Raw genomic sequence first — 22,499 nt, forward strand, 5'->3', positions numbered from 1 at the left:
AGCTATTAGTAGTACAAATCGTGCAGATACTTGTTTGTCCCAAAAGTCAAGTGGAGTACCCAATATGTTGTTTGTGGTTTCCCTTGTGTAGATATTTAGTGTGTAATCCTCCTATAGATGAAAAGGAAAATTCCTCTTAAGGTATTATCACAGGCGTTGTTGAAACAAAACAATCTGTACTCACAGTGGGAACTGCTGAAGTCGGCGTAGTTAGACACACTGAAGGATCTGTCTCTATATCAGCTGTATAATGAATCTCCAGAAATATGTCAAGATAAAAGCCGTATTAGAAGGTGCAACATCGATATTAGTGAGTGACTTGATGGCTACAAGAAAACAACACTGACTGGTCTGGTCGTACTCAACAAACTAAGACCATCAGGATGCCGTAGCATAGGTCTAGAAGCGCCACTATTCCAAGACCACTATCCAAGTTACAAGTATCAGGTGTGCTCCGATGTGGAGTCACGTGAGCAACGCGTTTCAAATTATCTTTCTCAAGCTCTTACCGGAGCACTCTCCAAACTGACTTTTTAAGCCCATCCTTTAATTTTGATTGGGTACTGAATAGACCAATAGCATAATTAAAAACTTATACTTTTAACTCAGTATTATTTATACTTCGTAAATTCTTAACATTAAGAATGAACTATATTATAGATAGTGTTAAATATACACCACTTTAAATGTTCACTTTGCCGTAATGAAACTCGACAGGGGGTATACGCTCAAAACGCCATCCGTTTAAATATAGTGACAAGATCAAAATTGCAAAGTGCAGTTATGGGTATAGTATCAAAGTGACAAAATAATCTTGCTTACATTTATATTTACGAAATAATGCATACATTTGCAAAATTGGAAACAGATTTCATAATGCTATTTGTAATTAGCTATTTTGAATGAAGCTTTTTCTAATACAATCCAGCACCTTCTGATACCTAAAAGTCCTATGGCAATAACGTGTGATTTTTATATTAAGTCCTAGTACTACATACATTTACAGAATATATAGCCAAAAAAGCGAGGGAGCATTTTTATTACTCTATTCAACTCAAAGTTCACAAATAGCTTCATAAAAACCTTTTATCGCAACCTTAATAATATATCAAAAATATTAAATATATATATATATATATATATATATATATAATATCAGAGCACTATTTTATTTATTAAAAACTCATAAATAAAAACATAAAAATTTAAAAAAAAAACATTATCATTTAAATAAAACAACCCAAATCAAATTCTAAATTTAATCCACTTGGAGTAAGGGTCTTGAGCTCGAAAATCCATTTCGCTTCTAATTTTAAAAGTTAATTTTGTATATTGCACCCTCTCCAATTTGGTTTAACCTGGCCTATCACAGTATAATTTAGATGTTTGGTATTGCCGTTGTTACATTTCTTAAAATTTCTGGGGATAGGAAGATCTTTATTCCTATCAAGATCCATATTTTCAATCAAATTAATATGCTCTCTAATTCTGTCCCTCACTGGCCTTGTCGATTCCCCTATATATTGAACCCCACACAAACAATCTAGAAGATAAACAACATTAGAATCTGTGCACCTATAGCATCTATTAATCTTAAATACTTTTTTAGTGATTCCTGATTTAAATTCTTTACTTTTCTTTGAGTGTTTGCACGCCTTGCAGCTATGACAAGGAAAAAAAAAAGTGATATTGTGTCCTGTCAAGTCTTTATCTTTAAATTTACTCTTTTTTTATCATATCAGTGGGGGCTAAATAGCTTTTTAGATTCCTACACTTCCTATATACCATATTTGGAATACGTGGAATAACTGGGCCTAATATCTCATCTGATTTTAAAATGTGCCAATGTTTTTTTTATTTTTTTTCTAATATTTTAATATCATCATTGTATTGGGTTATAAAGGGGACCCTAATTTCACCATTATTAGACATATCTGGATTAGTACTATTTACATTTTTATTTTTTATCTTAGGTTCAAGCAAAATCAATGACAAGAATTTAAAAATTCACTTATGAAATAAAGAGTACTAGTATCAATTTTTTAGATTTACAAATAGATATTAGAAATAATAAAATTGTAACTAGAACTTTTTTTTAAACCTGTGTATGCTAACGGATACATTCATACGGAAAGTTGCCATTTGGATAAATGGAAAAAGAACATTCCAAAAAGTCAATTTATGCGCATCAGAAAAAACTGTATGACTAATTTGGATTATATTGAACAATCATAAGTTCTAGTAAATACATTTCTGAACAAAGGATATAAGTTAGAACTAATAAGTAATGCAAGAAATGAAGCATCAAAAATTAATAGAGAAGTTTTGCTTGAACCTAAGATAAAAAATAAAAATGTAAATAGTACTAATCCAGATATGTCTAATAATGGTGAAATTAGGGTCCCCTTCATAACCCAATACAATGATGATATTAAAATATTAGAAAAAATTTTTATTTCATGTGATGAAAGAATTGTTTTTTTTGTGATCTTGTATGCCTTTAAATGAACCTTAAATAAAAAATATAAAAAAAAAAAAAAACATTGGCACATTTTAAAAATCAGATGAGAAATTAGGCCAAGTTATTCCATGTATTCCAAATATGGTATATAGGAAGTGTAGGAATCTAAAAAGCTATTTAGCCCCCACTGATATGATAAAAAAGAGCAAATTTAAAAATAAAGACTGGACAGGAAACAATATCACTGTTTTTTTTCCCTTGTCATAGCTGCAAGGCGTGCAAACACTCAAAGAAAATTAAAAAAATTAAATTAGGAGTCACTAAAAAAGTCTTTAAGATTAATAGATGCTATAGGTGCACAGATTATAATGTTGTTTATCTTCTAGATTGTTTGTGTGGGGTTCAATATATAGGGGAATCGACAAGGCCAGTGAGGGACAGAATAAGAAAATATGGATCTTGATAGGAATAAAGATCTTCCTATCCCCAGACATTTTAAGAAATGTAACAACGGCAATACCAAACATCTAAATTATACTGTGATAGGTCAGGTTAAACCAAATTGGAGAGGGTGCAATATACAAAATTAACTTTTAAAATTAGAAGCGAAATGGATTTTCGAGCTCAAGACCCTTACTCCAAGTGGATTAAATTTAGAATTTGATTTGGGTTGTTTTATTTAAATAATGTTTTTTTTTATTTTTTATGTTTTTATTTATGAGTTTTTAATAAATAAAATAGTGCTCTGATATTATATATATATATATATATATATATATATATTTAATATTTTTGATATATTATTAAGGTTGCGATAAAAGGTTTTTATGAAGCTATTTGTGAACTTTGAGTTGAATAGAGTAATAAAAATGCTCCCTCGGTTTTTTGGCTATATATTCTGTAAATGTATGTAGTACTAGGACTTAATATAAAAATCACACGTTATTGCCATAGGACTTTTAGGTATCAGAAGGTGCTGGATTGTATTAGAAAAAGCTTCATTCAAAATAGCTAATTACAAATAGCATTATGAAATCTGTTTCCAATTTTGCAAATGTATGCATTATTTCGTAAATATAAATGTAAGCAAGATTATTTTGTCACTTTGATACTATACCCATAACTGCACTTTGCAATTTTGATCTCAACACTATATTTAAACGGATGGCGTTTTGAGCGTATACCCCCTGTCGAGTATCATTACGGCAAAGTGAACATTTAAAGTGGTGTATATTTACCACTATCTATAATATAGTTCATTCTTAATGTTAAGAATTTACGAAGTATAAATAATACTGAGTTAAAAGTATAAGTTTTTAATTATGCTATTGGTCTATTCAGTACCCAATCAAGATTAAAGGATGGGCTTAAAAAGTCAGTTTGGAGAGTGCTCCGGTAAGAGCTTGAGAAAGATAATTTGAAACGCGTTGCTCACGTGACTCCACATCGGAGCACACCTGATACTTGTAACTTGGATAGTGGACTTGGAATAGTGGCGCTTCTAGACCTATGCTACGGCATCCTGATGGTCTTAGTTTGTCGAGTACGACCAGACCAGTCAGTGTTGTTTTCTTGTAGCCATCAAGTCACTCACCATTATCGATGTTACACCTTCTAATACGGCTTTTATCTTGACATATTTCTGGAGATTCATTATACAGCTGATATAGAGACAGATCCTTCAGTGTGTCTAACTACGCCGACTTCAGCAGTTCCCACTGTGAGTACAGATTGTTTTGTTTCAACACCTGTGATAATACCTTAAGAGGAATTTTCCTTTTCATCTATAGGAGGATTACACACTAAATATCTACACAAGGGAAACAACATAATATTGGGTACTCCACTTGACTTTTAATAGCTGCAAATACGGCTTTGTTTTTTCAAATTAGTTTGTTGCCATTTGTTTTGTATTTAACATCACTTGCTATCAATTATTGTCTTTTTTACTCAATATTGTATTTTTATTGTACTAATGTTTTTTATTATGTATTGCTCAATTTAAGGTCGACCTTATATCTGTTTTATTAGTTGTATTGTTATTATTATCTACAACAAATACACTTTATTAAATTCTTGTTCTATTAGAACTTGGCATTTATCCTTTAGCATACATATTCCGCACCTTTTGGCAATTGCGATTAATCTTCTACGTTTGTCTAAATAACTTGTTGATACAATTAGTTTATTATAACTTTAGTTTTTTTACATCTATCCAATACAGTTACACCTTAGCTTATTTAGCGCTTCCTGTCTTCTTTGCTTTGTATTTACTATTTATGTTAAGGATTTGCGAGATCGTTAGTGTTCAGTTGGAGTGTGTATAACAGTTTTATTTTGGTGCAGGTTCTCTTTCTCTTTTGTCTTTAGCAGAAAATGATACAATATTAGAAAATATTACACTGCCCTCACCCGGCTACTTCATAAAGCTACCCCCAAGCTGGCAAAAATGTCTGTGGAGACCACTGCCACTGATACACAATCCCAAGTGATAACACGTCGGAATTTGATCACACAATTGCCCGAACATGCAGTCCTGTGACTGTTTAGGAACTAGGCGGACAAATGGCCGGGTGATGCGTTGCAGAGAAAACAGAATTTATGCTTACCTGATAAATTACTTTCTCCAACGATGTGTCCGGTCCACGGCGTCATCCTTACTTGTGGGAATATCTCTTCCCCAACAGGAAATGGCAAAGAGTCCCAGCAAAGCTGGCCATATAGTCCCTCCTAGGCTCCGCCCACCCCAGTCATTCGACCGACGGACAGGAGGAAAAAATAGGAGAAACCATAGGGTGTCGTGGTGACTGTAGTTAGAGAAAATAATTCATCGGACCTGATTAGAAAACTAGGGCGGGCCGTGGACCGGACACACCGTTGGAGAAAGTAATTTATCAGATAAGCATAAATTCTGTTTTCTCCAACATTGGTGTGTCCGGTCCACGGCGTCATCCTTACTTGTGGGAACCAATACCAAAGCTTTAGGACACGGATGAAGGGAGGGAGCAAATCAGGTCACCTAAACGGAAGGCACCACGGCTTGCAAAACCTTTCTCCCAAAAATAGCCTCCGAAGAAGCAAAAGTATCATATTTGTAAAATTTGGCAAAAGTGTGCAGTGAAGATCAAGTCGCTGCCTTACATATCTGATCAACAGAAGCCTCGTTCTTGAAAGCCCATGTGGAAGCTACAGCCCTAGTGGAGTGAGCTGTGATTCTTTCAGGAGGCTGCCGTCCGGCAGTCTCATAAGCCAATCGGATGATGCTTTTAAGCCAAAAAGAAAGAGAGGTAGAAGTTGCTTTTTGACCTCTCCTTTTACCAGAATAGACGACAAACAGAGAAGAAGTTTGTCTGAACTCTTTTGTAGCTGCTAAGTAGAATTTTAGAGCACGGACTACATCTAAATTGTGTAGCAAACGTTCCTTCTTTGAAACTGGATTCGGACACAAAGAAGGTACAACTATCTCCTGATTAATATTTTTGTTGGAAACAACCTTTGGTAGAAAACCAGGCTTAGTACGCAGAACAACCTTATCTGAATGGAATACCAGATAGGGTGGAGTACACTGTAGAGCAGATAACTCAGAAACTCTTCTAGCAGAAGAAATAGCAACCAAAAACAAAACTTTCCAAGATAACAACTTAATATCTATGGAATGTAAAGGTTCAAACGGAACCCCTTGAAGAACTGAAAGAACTAAATTTAAACTCCAGGGAGGAGTCAAAGGTCTGTAAACAGGCTTGATCCTAACCAAAGCCTGAACAAATGCTTGAACATCTGGCACAACTGCCAGTCGTTTGTGTAGTAGGACAGATAAAGCAGAAATCTGTCCCTTTAGAGAACTCGCAGATAATCCTTTATCCAAACCTTCTTGTAGAAAGGAAAGAATCCTAGGAATCTTTATCTTATTCCATGGGAATCCCTTGGATTCACACCAGCAGATATATCTTTTCCATATTTTATAGTAAATCTTTCTAGTTACCGGTTTTCTGGCTTGAACCAGAGTATCTATCACGGAATCTGAAAACCCACGCTTTGATAGAATCAAGCGTTCAATCTCCAAGCCGTCAGCTGGAGGGAGACCAGATTTGGATGTTCGAATGGACCCTGAACAAGAAGGTCCTGTCTCAAAGGTAGCTTCCATGGTGGAACCGATGACATATTCACCAGGTCTGCATACCAAGTCCTGCGTGGCCACGCAGGAGCTATCAAGATCACCGAGGCCCTCTCCTGTTTGATCCTGGCTACCAGCCTGGGAATGAGAGGAAACGGTGGAAACACATAAGCTAGGTTGAAGGTCCAAGGCGCTACTAGTGCATCCACTAGAGTCGCCTTGGGATCCCTGGATCTGGACCCGTAGCAAGGAACCTTGAAGTTCTGACGAGACGCCATCAGATCCATATCTGGAATTCCCCATAGTTGCGTCAACTGGGCAAAGATCTCCGGGTGGAGATCCACACCTGGAATGTGGATCGCAGATAGGTGGCAGGAGTGATTCTCCGCCCATTGTATTATTTTGGTCACTTCTTTCATCGCCAGGGAACTCCTTGTTGCCCCCTGATGATTGAGATACGCAACAGTCGTCATGTTGTCTGATTGGAATCTTATGAATCTGGCCTTTGCTAGCTGAGGCCAAGCCCTGAGAGCATTGAATATCGCTCTTAGTTCCAGAATGTTTATCGGGAGAAGAGACTCTTCCCGAGACCACAGTCCCTGAGCTTTCAGGGATTCCCAGACCGCGCCCCAGCCCACTAGGCTGGCGTCGGTCGTGACGATGACCCACTCTGGACTGCGGAAGCTTATACCCTGGGATAGGTGATCCTGGGTTAGCCACCAACGGAGTGAGTCTCTGGTCTTCTGATCTACTTGAATCACTGGAGACAAGTCTGTATAGTCCCCATTCCACTGTTTCAGCATGCACAGTTGTAATGGTCTTAGATGAATTCGCGCAAAAGGAACTATGTCCATTGCTGCAACCATCAATCCTACTACTTCCATGCACTGAGCTACGGAAGGACGAGGAATAGAATGAAGAACTTGACAAGCGTTTAGAAGTTTTGACTTTCTGACTTCTGTCAAGAAAATCCTCATTTCTAAGGAATCTATTATTGTTCCCAAGAAGGGAACTCTTGTCGACGGAGACAGGGAACTTTTTTCTATGTTCACCTTCCATCCGTGAGATCTGAGAAAGGCTAGAACGATGTCTGAGTGAGCCTTTGAAAGAGACGACGCTTGTACTAGAATGTCGTCCAAGTACGGTACTACTGCAATGCCCCTTGAAAAGAAAGGATCTGAGTACCTTTGTGAAAATCCTTGGAGCAGTGGATAACCCGAATGGGAGGGCCACAAACTGGTAATGTTTGTCCAGAAAGGCGAACCTTAGGAACTGATGATGTTCTTTGTGGATAGGGATATGTAGATACGCATCCTTTAGATCCACGGTAGTCATAAATTGACCTTCCTGAATTGTGGGTAGAATCGTTCGAATGGTTTCCATCTTGAACGATGGTACTCTGAGAAATTTGTTTAGGATCTTTAAATCCAGGATTGGTCTGAAAGTTCCCTCTTCTTTGGGAACTACAAACAGATTTGAGTAAAATCCCATTCCTTGTTCCGCCGTTGGAACTGGGTATATCACTCCCATCTTTAACAGGTCTTCTACACAATGTAAGAATGCCTGTCTCTTTATTTGGTTTGAGGATAAGTGAGACATGTGGAACCTTCCCCTTGGGGGTAGTTCCTTGAATTCCAGAAGATAACCCTGAGAAACTATTTCTAGCGTCCAGGGATCCTGAACATCTCTTGCCCAAGCCTGAGCAAAGAGAGAGAGTCTGCCCCCCAATAGATCCGGTCCCGGATCGGGGGCTACTCCTTCATGCTGTTTTGTTAGCAGCGGCAGGCTTCTTGGCCTGCTTACCCTTGTTCCAGCCTTGCATCGGTTTCCAGGCTGGTTTGGTCTGTGAGGTATTACCCTCTTGCTTAGAGGATGCAGAATTAGAGCCCGGTCCGTTCCTGAAATTACGAAAGGAACGAAAATTAGACTTATTCTTGGCTTTGAAAGGCCTATCTTGTGGGAGGGCGTGGCCCTTTCCCCCAGTGATGTCATCTCTTTCAATTCTGGCCCAAAAAGAGTTTTACCCTTGAAGGGGATATTAAGCAATTTTGTCTTGGATGATACATCCGCTGAGCAAGACTTTAGCCAAAGCGCTCTGCGCGCCACAATTGCAAACCCTGAATTTTTCGCCGCTAATCTAGCTATTTGCAAAGCAGCATCTAAAATAAAAGAGTTAGCCAACTTAAGTGCGTGAACTGTGTCCATAACCTCCTCATATGGAGTCTCTCTACTGAGCGACTTTTCTAGTTCCTCGAACCAGAACCACGCTGCTGTAGTGACAGGAACAATGCACGAAATGGGTTGAAGAAGGTAACCTTGCTGTATAAAAATCTTTTTAAGCAAACCCTCCAATTTTTTATCCATAGGATCTTTGAAAGCACAATTATCCTCGATAGGAATAGTAGTGCGCTTGTTTAGAGTAGAAACTGCCCCCTCGACCTTAGGGACTGTCTGCCATAAGTCCTTTCTGGGGTCGACCATAGGAAATAATTTCTTAAATATAGGAGGGGGAACAAAAGGTATGCCGGGCTTCTCCCATTCCTTATTCATGTCCGCCACCCGCTTGGGTATAGAAAAAGCGTCGGGGTGCACCGGAACCTCTAGGAACTTGTCCATCTTGCATAATTTTTCTGGAATGACCAGGTTGTCACAATCATCCAGAGTAGATAACACCTCCTTAAGCAGTGCACGGAGATGTTCTAATTTAAATTTAAATGTCACAACATCAGGTTCAGCCTGTAGGGAAATTTTTCCTGAATCTGAAATTTCCCCATCTGACAAAACCTCCCTCATGGCCCCTTCAGATTGGTGTGAGGGCATGACAGAACAATTATCATCAGCGCCCTCCTGCTCTACAGTGTTTAAAACAGAGCAATCGTGCTTTCTCTGATATGCAGGCATTTTGGATAAAATATTTGCTATGGAGTTATCCATTACAGCCGTCAATTGTTGCATGGTAATAAGCATTGGCGCGCTAGAAGTACTAGGGGCCTCCTGCGTGGGCAAAACTGGTGTAGACACAGAAGGAGATGATGTAGAACCATGTCTACTCCCTTCATCTGATGAATCATCTTGGGCAACTTCATTATCTGTGACAGTACTGTCCTTACTTGTTTTGGACGCTTTGGCACAATTATCACATAATTTAGAAGGGGGAGACACATTGACTTTCATACATATAGAACATAGCTTATCTGAAGGCACAGACATGTTAAACAGGCTTAAACTTGTCACTAAAACACAAAAAAACGTTTTAAAACAAAACTGTTACTGTCTCTTTAAATTTTAAACAGAGCACACTTTTTACTGAATATGTGAAAAAATATGAAGGAATCTTTCAAAATTTACCAATATTTCACCACAGTGTCTTAAAGCATTAAAAGTATTGCACACCAATTTTCAGAGCTTTAACCCTTAAAATAATGAAATCGGAGCCGGTTACAGTTTTAACCCCTCTACAGTCCCAGCTACAGCCTTTGCTGCGACTCTACCAAGCCCAGAGGGGAATACGATACCAAATGACGCCTTCTAGGAACTTTTCCTACTATTTTCAGGTCCTCACACATGCATCTGTATGTCTTGCTCTCAAAAACAACTGCGCAGTAATGGCGCGAAAATGAGGCTCAGCCTACAACTGGGAAGGCCCTTCCTGACTGGAAAAGGTGTCTAACATAGTGCCTGACGTTAAAAAACGTTCCCCAAGTTTATAAATGTGAAATACCAGCATAAACATGTATAAAATGCCCAAATAAAGCAATCGATTTTGCCCATAAAAGTGTCTACCAGTTTTATAGCCCAAATTAAGCCCTTTATTCTGCTTGAGACTAAGAAAATGGCTTACCGGTCCCCATGAGGGGAAATGACAGCCTTCCAGCATTACACAGTCTTGTTAGAAATATGGCTAGTCATACCTTAAGCAGAGAAGTCTGCTAACTGTTTCCCCCAACTGAAGTTACTTCATCTCAACAGTCCTGTGTGGAAACAGCAAAGGATTTTAGTTACTGTCTGCTAAAATCATCTTCCTCTCACAAACAGAATTCTTCATCTCTTTCTGTTTCAGAGTAAATAGTACATACCAGCACTATTTTAAAATAAACTCTTGATAGTAGAATAAAAAAACTACAACTAAACACCACATACTCTTAACCATCTCAGTGGAGATGTTGCCTGTGCAACGGCAAAGAGAATGACTGGGGTGGGCGGAGCCTAGGAGGGACTATATGGCCAGCTTTGCTGGGACTCTTTGCCATTTCCTGTTGGGGAAGAGATATTCCCACAAGTAAGGATGACGCCGTGGACCGGACACACCAATGTTGGAGAAATTATCTACAACCATTTAAATGCCCTGTCTCAGATATGGGAGTATGCATTAGGCCAGACATCCTCAAACTTGGCCCTCCAGAGGTTTTGGAATTACATTTCCCATGATGCTCAGCCTGCATATCAGCTGGCTGAGCATTATGGGAAATGGATTTTTCAAAACCTCTGGAGGGCTAAGTTTGAGTATGTGTGCATTAGGTGGTCTGTATAAAGTTGTATTGTCAGATCTATTATGATTTGCACTGAACTCACCGTCAGAGTCTCCGTCCTCACTGATGTCATCATCTTCCTCTTCCTGAAATAGGGGGGGAAAAAAACACATGAGGACAGAGTAAGATAACCTCAGTTGGCCTTATTCAAACTACAGATCAGAGGTGGACCAACTCTTCAAATCTACCCAGGATTTATTTATTCTCTCATTTGTAGGATTAGTGAATAAATGTTAAAAATATTAATTAAAAAAAAACAAAACAAAAAAAACACACTCTTCAAACTTCAAAATGTCGGATTTTTTTTAAATGGCTATACTTAAACTAAATAAAGCGAGTTTGTCATGCTTGTAGATCACTGGTTTTCAAACCTGTCCACAGAACTCCCTAACAGGCCACATTTGAAGGATATCTGAACTAGAGCACAGGTGAAATAAAAAGTTGATTAGTAAATCTGGTCATTTTACCTGATCTCACCCAAAGTAATCCTGAAAACCTGGCCTGTTAGGGAGGTCTGAGGACAGGTTTGAAAACCAGTGGTATAGAGGTATGTCCCCGTTAGCCAATAAATCGCAGGGTTGCCCCTTGAGCGAGCAAGTATTAAAGCGACATTTAACACTAAATAAATGCCAGATAGAATGAGATGCATTCAAATAAATGATTAGTCTGAGAATAACAAGTAGATGTTTTTTTTAAGTTTCATTAGCTGTTTAAACATTGACAAAATAAGTGTAAAGTTTTAGTGTCTATAAAACACTGGGAGCTGCCATGTTGTAACTTAAGTTACCTTCTCTGCTGTGGCCAATTAGAGACTGTTATAAATAGGTCACTAGAGTGTGCAGCCAATGGCTGTGTGTAATAGAACAGTGCTCTGCACTTCCATTTCTAACAGGAACTGAAAAGCTCACAATTTCAGAATAGAATTACAGGAAAAGGGGACAAAATAAATAATTAAAGTATATTGCAGAGTTGTTTTTCTTTATACAGTATCATTTTATATTATCATCTCAAAGGGTTTAATGTCCCTTTAACATAGAAGTACACTGCATAAACATTTTTCCTTTCATAACTCAGATAAGAGCATGTACATTTTAAAATAAACTTTCCAATTTACTTCTATTACCAAATGTCCTTTGCTCTCTTTGTGTCTTTTGTTGAAAAGCAGGGAGGTAAGCTCAGAAGAGTGCATGTGTCTGGAGGACTATATGGAAGAAGTTTTACAAGAGCAACTACCTATGTATCGCTTCAAAAAAGAATAACCTGAGAATGAAGCAAATTTGATAAAAGAAGTAAATTGAAACCTTTTTACAAATTGTATGCTCTGTCTAAATATAAAAATAACATAGTGGGGTTTTATATCCCTTTAAAAAGACACTAATCTTTTAAAGAAAGCTTCCAATTTACTTCTATTATCAAATTTGCTTTGGGTAGTCACATTTAAGTAAGCAGTCTATGAGTAAGCGCCACTAGGGGGCACGAAACGCGTCAGCCCTTCATGACTGTGTTACCGGTCTATGTCTGTGGGACTTTTTAACTATTTGGAATTAATAGTGTGTGTTATTTTTTATATTACACTCCAAGTAGTGCCTGCAATTTTTCTTGAAAGATTTAAGTCCCTCTTGTCTTGTATGTATTCAGACAATGATCAATTTGTCTGCAATTAGTAATAGGAGACACAGGAAAAACCTAAACGTGTTGCATGGGATTATCTCTCGTCGTAGCACACTTTGTCACAGCCATTATGTACTGATGTCTAGGGATGTGCTCAGATGACTAATGTGACATCTCACCTTTTCCGATGCCGAATCCTCGGAGGCTTCTTCACCCTCACTGTCCAGATGGAAAGGTCGCCTACGCTTGTGTGGTCCCCTTTTACCCTCCCTCTGTGTAGCTTTAGCTCCAGGCCGAGCATCCGACTGTGCTTCTTTCTCTCTCTCTGTAGGGACACAAAAAAAATATATATATATATATGTGAAGCAAGAAAAGTCACTAGCGCTCAAGAAGGGACACTGGTATGGAAAGTTCAGCACCAGTGGTGCAATAAGTGTGATAAATTACCAATATTGGTGGACGTATGGGCAATTATCACAACAATATGATAGTATATATGGGTGGGAGTGCAGCAGAAAGTGGAGATAATCAGTGTACCCCTGACACTGTAATGAATAGCAATGAAAGAGAAAAAAATCAAAGTACTTCTGCGCAACTTCAAACAGGTATTACCCTTTAAAATCCAATATAATAGAGAAATAATTTTATAATCTGTGATATTGAGTCATTATGAACAATATATATAAAAGAAAGATCAATGCTCTTAATTCATAAGCAGTAAATCCCAGGCAAAAAAAAGGTATTACTGTCTTCTTACCGGAAGGTACCTCAATCATATGAGGTAATGTGTAGTCATATGGTATAGGTGTGGATCTGTGGTCCGCCGCTGTCTGTGCTTGTTCTTTTTGTGCAGCCTTGTGTATGGTAGTCCTGGGTTAGGAACTTCCTGTATCTTGTGCTTCGATGAGTCTTTGCAATATGGTAGTGATTTCGTCTCAGGGTGTTTCCCAGTTGTCTCACAGGCAAAGGTGGAGAAAAGAAAACAAAGCAGACATAGCGTAATCCAGTAAAAAAAAGCAAATTTATTTACATTAAAATCACAAGAATTGCACTCACATGTGAAAACCTCAATCGTATATGAGGTAAGTATAGGCACATAAACAGTAAACGGAATCTGCAGGAAGGTGATGCTTTCACCACTGAAGATTAGGTGATAATGTCTTTACTGTGGCTAGGTAGACTAATTTAAAGTCCTTTTAAATCCCTTGAACAAACTCTTTGACCGTCTGCAGCAGGTCAGAGTGAGGTTCCAGCGGGGTAAGGTCTGCCGTGTAAATAGCAGAAACATTGCCTCTGACGAAGAAGTACCTGACACTTCGAAACGCGTAAGGCTCTCCAGGTGTGGTAGTACTGTTTCCCCACTTGCATCAATATAGTGTGTACCGGCGTCGCTCATAGCTCCTGATTTCAGGACATACCTTCTTGTTTAGAACTTTGTTTCTGCTATTTACACGGCAGACCTTACCCCGCTGGAACCTCACTCTGACCTGCTGCAGACGGTCAAAGAGTTTGTTCAAGGGATTTAAAAGGACTTTAAATTAGTCTACCTAGCCACAGTAGAGACATTATCACCTAATCTTCAGTGGTGAAAACATCACCTTCCTGCAGATTCCGTTTACTGTTTATGTGCCTATACTTACCTCATATACGATTGAGGTTTTCACATGTGAGTGCAATTCTTATGATTTTAATCTAAATAAATTTGCTTTTTTTTACTGGATTACGCTATGTCTGCTTTGTTTTCTTTTCTCCACCTTTGCCTGTGAGACAACTGGGAAACACCCTGAGACGAAATCACTACCATATTGCAAAGACTCATCGAAGCACAAGATACAGGAAGTTCCTAACCCAGGACTACCATACACAAGGCTGCACAAAAAGAACAAGCACAGACAGCGGCGGACCACAGATCCACACCTATACCATATGACTACACATTACCTCCTATGATTGAGGTACCTTCCGGTAAGAAGAGAGTAATACCTTTTTTTTGCCTGGGATTTACTGCTTATGAATTAAGAGCATTGATCATTCTTTTATATATATTGTTCATAATGACTCAATATCACAGACTATAAAATTATTTCTCTATTATATTGGATTTTAAAGGGTAATACCTGTTTGAAGTTGCGCAGAAGTACTTTGATTTTTTCTCTTTCATTGAGAGAGAGAGATATAACATAATTTATGTAAGAACTTACCTGATAAATTCATTTCTTTCATATTAACAAGAGTCCATGAGCTAGTGACGTATGGGATATACATTCCTACCAGGAGGGGCAAAGTTTCCCAAACCTTAAAATGCCTATAAATACACCCCTCACCACACCCACAAATCAGTTTAACGAATAGCCAAGAAGTGGGGTGATAAGAAAAAAAGTGCGAAGCATATAAAATAAGGAATTGGAATAATTGTGCTTTATACAAAAAAATCATAACCACCACAAAAAAGGGTGGGCCTCATGGACTCTTGTTAATATGAAAGAAATGAATTTATCAGGTAAGTTCTTACATAAATTATGTTTTCTTTCATGTAATTAACAAGAGTCCATGAGCTAGTGACGTATGGGATAATGACTACCCAAGATGTGGATCTTTCCACACAAGAGTCACTAGAGAGGGAGGGATAAAATAAAGACAGCCAATTCCTGCTGAAAATAATCCACACCCAAAATAAAGTTTAACAAAAAACATAAGCAGAAGATTCAAACTGAAACCGCTGCCTGAAGAACTTTTCTACCAAAAACTGCTTCAGAAGAAGAAAATACATCAAAATGGTAGAATTTAGTAAAAGTATGCAAAGAGGACCAAGTTGCTGCTTTGCAGATCTGGTCAACCGAAGCTTCATTCCTAAACGCCCAGGAAGTAGAAACTGACCTAGTAGAATGAGCTGTAATTCTTTGAGGCGGAATTTTACCCGACTCAACATAGGCAAGATGAATTAAAGATTTCAACCAAGATGCCAAAGAAATGGCAGAAGCTTTCTGGCCTTTCCTAGAACCGGAAAAGATAACAAATAGACTAGAAGTCTTACGGAAAGATTTCGTAGCTTCAACATAATATTTCAAAGCTCTAACAACATCCAAAGAATGCAATGATTTCTCCTTAGAATTCTTAGGATTAGGACATAATGAAGGAACCACAATTTCTCTACTAATGTTGTTGGAATTCACAACTTTAGGTAAAAATTCAAAAGAAGTTCGCAACACCGCCTTATCCTGATGAAAAATCAGAAAAGGAGACTCACACGAAAGAGCAGATAATTCAGAAACTCTTCTAGCAGAAGAGATGGCCAAAAGGAACAAAACTTTCCAAGAAAGTAATTTAATGTCCAATGAATGCATAGGTTCAAACGGAGGAGCTTGAAGAGCTCCCAAAACCAAATTCAAACTCCATGGAGGAGAAATTGACTTAATGACAGGTTTTATACGAACCAAAGCTTGTACAAAACAATGAATATCAGGAAGAATAGCAATCTTTCTGTGAAAAAGAACAGAAAGAGCGGAGATTTGTCCTTTCAAAGAACTCGCGGACAAACCCTTATCTAAACCATCCTGAAGAAACTGTAAAATTCTCGGTATTCTAAAAGAATGCCAAGAAAAATGATGAGAAAGACACCAAGAAATATAAGTCTTCCAGACTCTATAATATATCTCTCGAGATACAGATTTACGAGCCTGTAACATAGTATTAATCACGGAGTCAGAGAAACCTCTATGACCAAGAATCAAGCGTTCAATCTCCATACCTTTAAATTTAAGGATTTCAGATCCGGATGGAAAAAAGGACCTTGAGACAGAAGGTCTGGTCTTAACGGAAGAGTCCATGGTTGGCAAGATGCCATCCGGACAAGATCCGCATACCAAAACCTGTGAGGCCATGCCGGAGCTATTAGCAGAACAAACGAGCATTCCCTCAGAATCTTGGAGATTACTCTTGGAAGAAGAACTAGAGGCGGAAAGATATAGGCAGGATGATACTTCCAAGGAAGTGATAATGCATCCACTGCCTCCGCCTGAGGATCCCGGGATCTGGACAGATACCTGGGAAGTTTCTTGTTTAGATGAGAGGCCATCAGATCTATCTCTGGGAGCCCCCACATTTGAACAACCTGAAGAAATACCTCTGGGTGAAGAGACCATTCGCCCGGATGCAACGTTTGGCGACTGAGATAATCCGCTTCCCAATTGTCTACACCTGGGATATGAACCGCAGAGATTAGACAGGAGCTGGATTCCGCCCAAACCAAAATTCGAGATACTTCTTTCATAGCCAGAGGACTGTGAGTCCCTCCTTGATGATTGATGTATGCCACAGTTGTGACATTGTCTGTCTGAAAACAAATGAACGATTCTCTCTTCAGAAGAGGCCAAAACTGAAGAGCTCTGAAAACTGCACGGAGTTCCAAGATATTGATCGGTAATCTCACCTCCTGAGATTCCCAAACTCCTTGTGCCGTCAGAGATCCCCACACAGCTCCCCAACCTGTGAGACTTGCATCTGTTGAAATTACAGTCCAGGTCGGAAGAACAAAAGAAGCCCCCTGAATTAAACGATGGTGATCTGTCCACCACGTTAGAGAGTGCCGAACAATCGGTTTTAAAGATATTAATTGATATATCTTCGTGTAATCCCTGCACCATTGGTTCAGCATACAGAGCTGAAGAGGTCGCATGTGAAAACGAGCAAAGGGGATCGCGTCCGATGCAGCAGTCATAAGACCTAGAATTTCCATGCATAAGGCTACCGAAGGGAATGATTGAGACTGAAGGTTTCGACAGGCTGTAATCAATTTTAGACGTCTCTTGTCTGTTAAAGACAAAGTCATGGACACTGAATCTATCTGGAAACCCAGAAAGGTTACCCTTGTTTGAGGAATCAAAGAACTTTTTGGTAAATTGATCCTCCAACCATGATCTTGAAGAAACAACACAAGTCGATTCGTATGAGACTCTGCTAAATGTAAAGACGGAGCAAGTACCAAGATATCGTCCAAATAAGGAAATACCACAATACCCTATTCTCTGATTACAGACAGAAGGGCACCGAGAATCTTTGTGAAAATTCTTGGAGCTGTAGCAAGGCCAAACGGTAGAGCCACAAATTGGTAATGCTTGTCTAGAAAAGAGAATCTCAGGAATTGATAATGATCTGGATGAATCGGAATATGCAGATATGCATCCTGTAAATCTATTGTGGACATATAATTCCCTTGCTGAACAAAAGGCAATATAGTCCTTACAGTTACCATCTTGAACGTTGGTATCCTTACATAACGATTCAATAATTTTAGATCCAGAACTGGTCTGAAGGAATTCTCCTTCTTTGGTACAATGAAGAGATTTGAATAAAACCCCATCCCCTGTTCCGGAACTGGAACTGGCATAATTACTCCAGCCAACTCTAGATCTGAAACACAATTCAGAAATGCTTGAGCTTTCACTGGATTTACTGGGACATGGGAAAGAAAAAATCTCTTTGCAGGAGGTCTCATCTTGAAACCAATTCTGTACCCTTCTGAAACAATGTTCTGAATCCAAAGATTGTGAACAGAACTGATCCAAATTTCTTTGAAAAAACGTAACCTGCCCCCTACCAGCTGAACTGGAATGAGGGCCGTACCTTCATGTGAACTTAGAAGCAGGCTTTGCCTTTCTAGCAGGCTTGGATTTATTCCAGACTGGAGATGGTTTCCAAACTGAAACTGCTCCTGAGGACGAAGGATCAGGCTTTTGTTCTTTGTTGAAACGAAAGGAACGAAAACGATTGTTAGCCCTGTTTTTACCTTTAGACTTTTTATCCTGTGGTAAAAAAGTTCCTTTCCCACCAGTAACAGTTGAAATAATAGAATCCAACTGAGAACCAAATAATTTGTTTCCCTGGAAAGAAATGGAAAGTAGAGTTGATTTAGAAGCCATATCAGCATTCCAAGTCTTAAGCCATAAAGCTCTTCTGGCTAAGATAGCCAGAGACATAAATCTAACATCAACTCTAATAATATCAAAAATGGCATCACAGATGAAATTATTAGCATGCTGGAGAAGAATAATAATATCATGAGAATCACGATTTGTTACTTGTTGCGCTAGAGTTTCCAACCAAAAAGTTGAAGCTGCAGCAACATCAGCCAATGATATAGCAGGTCTAAGAAGATTACCTGAACATAGATAAGCTTTTCTTAGAAAAGATTCAATTTTTCTATCTAAAGGGTCCTTAAACGAGGTACCATCTGATGTAGGAATGGTAGTACGTTTAGCAAGGGTAGAAATAGCCCCATCAACTTTAGGGATTTTGTCCCAAAATTCTAATCTGTCAGGCGGAACAGGATATAATTGCTTAAAACGTTTAGAAGGAGTAAATGAATTACCCAATCTATCCCATTCCTTAGCAATTACTGCAGAAATAGCATTAGGAACAGGAAAGACTTCTGGAATAACCGCAGGAGCTTTAAAAACCTTATCCAAACGTATAGAATTAGTATCAAGAGGACTAGAATCCTCTATTTCTAAAGCAATTAGTACTTCTTTAAGTAAAGAGCGAATAAATTCCATCTTAAATAAATATGAAGATTTATCAGCATCAATCTCTGAGACAGAATCCTCTGAACCAGAAGAGTCCAAAGAATCAGAATGATGGTGTTCATTTAAAAATTCATCTGTAGAGAGAGAAGATTTAAAAGACTTTTTACGTTTACTAGAAGGAGAAATAACAGACAAAGCCTTCTTTATGGATTCAGAAACAAAATCTCTTATGTTATCAGGAACATTCTGCACCTTAGATGTTGAGGGAACTGCAACAGGCAATGGTACATCACTAAAGGAAATATTATCTGCATTAACAAGTTTGTCATGACATTTAATACAAACAACAGCTGGAGGAATAGCTACCAAAAGTTTACAGCAGATACACTTAGCTTTGGTAGATCCAGCAGGCAGAGGTTTTCCTGTAGTATCTTCTGGCTCAGATGCAACGTGAGACATCTTGCAATATGTAAGAGAAAAAACAACATATAAAGCAAAATAGATCAAATTCCTTATAAGACAGTTTCAGGAATGGGAAAAAAATGCCAAACATCAAGCTTCTAGCAACCAGAAGCAAATGAAAAATGAGACTGAAATAATGTGGAGACAAAAACGACGCCCATATTTTTTGGCGCCAAATAAGACGCCCACATTATTTGGCGCCTAAATGCTTTTGGCGCCAAAAATGACGCCACATCCGGAACGCCGACATTTTTGGCGCAAAATAACGTCAAAAAAATGACGCAACTTCCGGCGACACGTATGACGCCGGAAACGAAATGAATTTTTGCGCCAAAAAAGTCCGCGCCAAAAATGACGCAATAAAATGAAGCATTTTCAGCCCCCGCGAGCCTAACAGCCCACAGGGAAAAAGTCAAATTTTTGAGGTAAGAAAAATATGATAATTAAAGCATAATCCCAAATATGAAACTGACTGTCTGGAAATAAGGAAAGTTGAACATTCTGAGTCAAGGCAAATAAATGTTTGAATACATATATTTAGAACTTTATAAATAAAGTGCCCAACCATAGCTTAGAGTGTCACAGAAAATAAGACTTACTTACCCCAGGACACTCATCTACATGTTTGTAGAAAGCCAAACCAGTACTGAAACGAGAATCAGTAGAGGAAATGGTAAATATAAGAGTATATCGTCGATCTGAAAAGGGAGGTAAGAGATGAATCTCTACGACCGATAACAGAGAACCTTATGAAATAGACCCCGTAGAAGGAGATCACTGCATTCAATAGGCAATACTCTCCTCACATCCCTCTGACATTCACTGCACGCTGAGAGGAAAACCGGGCTCCAACTTGCTGCGGAGCGCATATCAACGTAGAATCTAGCACAAACTTACTTCACCACCTCCCTTGGAGGCAAAGTTTGTAAAACTGATTTGTGGGTGTGGTGAGGGGTGTATTTATAGGCATTTTAAGGTTTGGGAAACTTTGCCCCTCCTGGTAGGAATGTATATCCCATACGTCACTAGCTCATGGACTCTTGTTAATTACATGAAAGAAATATATATCACCTAGCTATGTACCTAGAACGTCACTCATGAACTAGCTCATTAAATCACAAACAGAATGAGGGATTAGATTGGGGTCTCACTCACCGTCCTCCTCCTCAGGTGGTGTGGACGGTCTTGGCCGCTTCTGCTCCCCATCTTCACTATCTGAATGCTGTTTCCTTTTGACCTGTGTGTAGTTTAAAATCGCACATTCATGAGGAATATAAGTTAGTGCCCATATTAAGGAACACACAGCTGCTGAGTTGAGCATGTAGATTTTTACAAATCAAATATATTATACAAGAGATGATTGTTTCCCTTGCACCCCTACAAACAACTTGCAGACCTTCATCTCCTTAGCTACACCTCTCCTAACCAGCCTACACTCCTTCCCCTCCTTAGCTACACCTCTCCTAACCAGCCTACACTCCTTCCCCTCCTTAGCTACACCTCTCCTAACCAGCCTACAGTCCTTCCCCTCCTTAGCTACACCTCTCCTAACCAGCCTGCAAACCATCACCTCCTTAGTCACACCTCTCCTAACAAACCTGCAGACCATCGACTCCTTAGCCACACCTCTCCTAGCCAGCCTACAGATGTTCACTTCCTTAGCCACACCTCTCCTAGCCAGCCTACAGATGTTCACTTCCTTAGCCACACCTCTCCTAGCCAGCCTACAGATGTTCACTTCCTTAGCCACACCTCTCCTAGCCAGCCTACAGATGTTCACTTCCTTAGCCACACCTCTCCTAGCCAGCCTACAGATGTTTACTTCCTTAGCCACACCTCTCTTAATCAGTGTACGGACCATCATCTCCTTAGCCACACCTCTCCTAACCAGTGTATGGACCATCACCTCCTTAGCCACACCTCTCCTAACCAGTGTACGGACCATCAACTCCTTAGCCACACGTCTCCTAACCAGCCTGCAACCTTTACCTCCTTAGCAACACCTCTCCTAACCAGCCTACAGACCATAACAGTCTCCAACTATCCTGTATCATTCCATCTTGCTACCAAACACCACCACACACCACACTTAGGACAGCTGCCATTGCTTTTTGCAAATCTCTAGCAAACTGAAAGCAGAGAATTGCACACCAAGCACTCATCACAATCTAATCTGTCTGCTTCCCTCCCCTAATTTACATTTCCAAGATGGAGAGTCTCCCAACCCCACTGAGTCTATGAATGGATTATGTAGCCAGACTGCCGACCAACATTCTACAACTACTCTTTAATATGCCCAGCACATCGTTCCCCTGATCACTATTAACCCATGTACCTTTTTAATGTGTGGGGTTCACCACCCAGTTAATTTTACTGACTGACCAGCTAAAATTTTACCCAAAAATGAGCTAAATTACACTTTTCTAGGTTTTTTTTGTTTAAATTATCATTAAATTTCTGTTAAAATTATGCAATTAATTTCTGTTTTGGATAGCCGAAATAGTTATATAGCCAGCTACTTTATAATGTGAACCCCACATGATTAGGGGTGCTTCTCTCACCAGGTTATTGCGCTAATAACTTTTACTTTTATCATAGATATGAAATTAATTTTTGTCACATTACACCCACCGATCCCATCTACAGCACAGCATCCATTTATCTATGGAGTATTGCTCCCTAACACCAAGGGCCTGATTATCAAAATCTCACCAATATGGGGGGTGAACATTATATTGTAGATTAGGTGTCTCTCCCTTCACACCCAGCACCTTGCATAGCTCACAAGCTAAAACTCTTTG

The 22,499-nt window shown here is 39.0% G+C and overlaps 1 protein-coding gene across 1 annotated transcript in view; it reads right to left on the bottom strand.

The window, feature by feature from the left end:
• The window catches only part of SETD1A (SET domain containing 1A, histone lysine methyltransferase), a 116,868-nt gene that overhangs the window by 53,099 nt on the left and 41,270 nt on the right, over nucleotides 1-22,499 (bottom strand). Inside the window, exons 10-12 of the mRNA XM_053694806.1 lie at nucleotides 20,854-20,935; nucleotides 12,895-13,040; nucleotides 11,148-11,190 (exon numbers count right to left, since the gene is read on the bottom strand). Coding sequence (XP_053550781.1) covers nucleotides 11,148-11,190; nucleotides 12,895-13,040; nucleotides 20,854-20,935 — 271 coding nt within the window. The remainder of the gene's footprint in view (nucleotides 1-11,147; nucleotides 11,191-12,894; nucleotides 13,041-20,853; nucleotides 20,936-22,499) is intronic.

This window comes from Bombina bombina, chromosome 11 (assembly GCF_027579735.1).
Source record: "Bombina bombina isolate aBomBom1 chromosome 11, aBomBom1.pri, whole genome shotgun sequence".
Classification (NCBI taxonomy): Eukaryota; Metazoa; Chordata; class Amphibia; order Anura; family Bombinatoridae; genus Bombina; species Bombina bombina.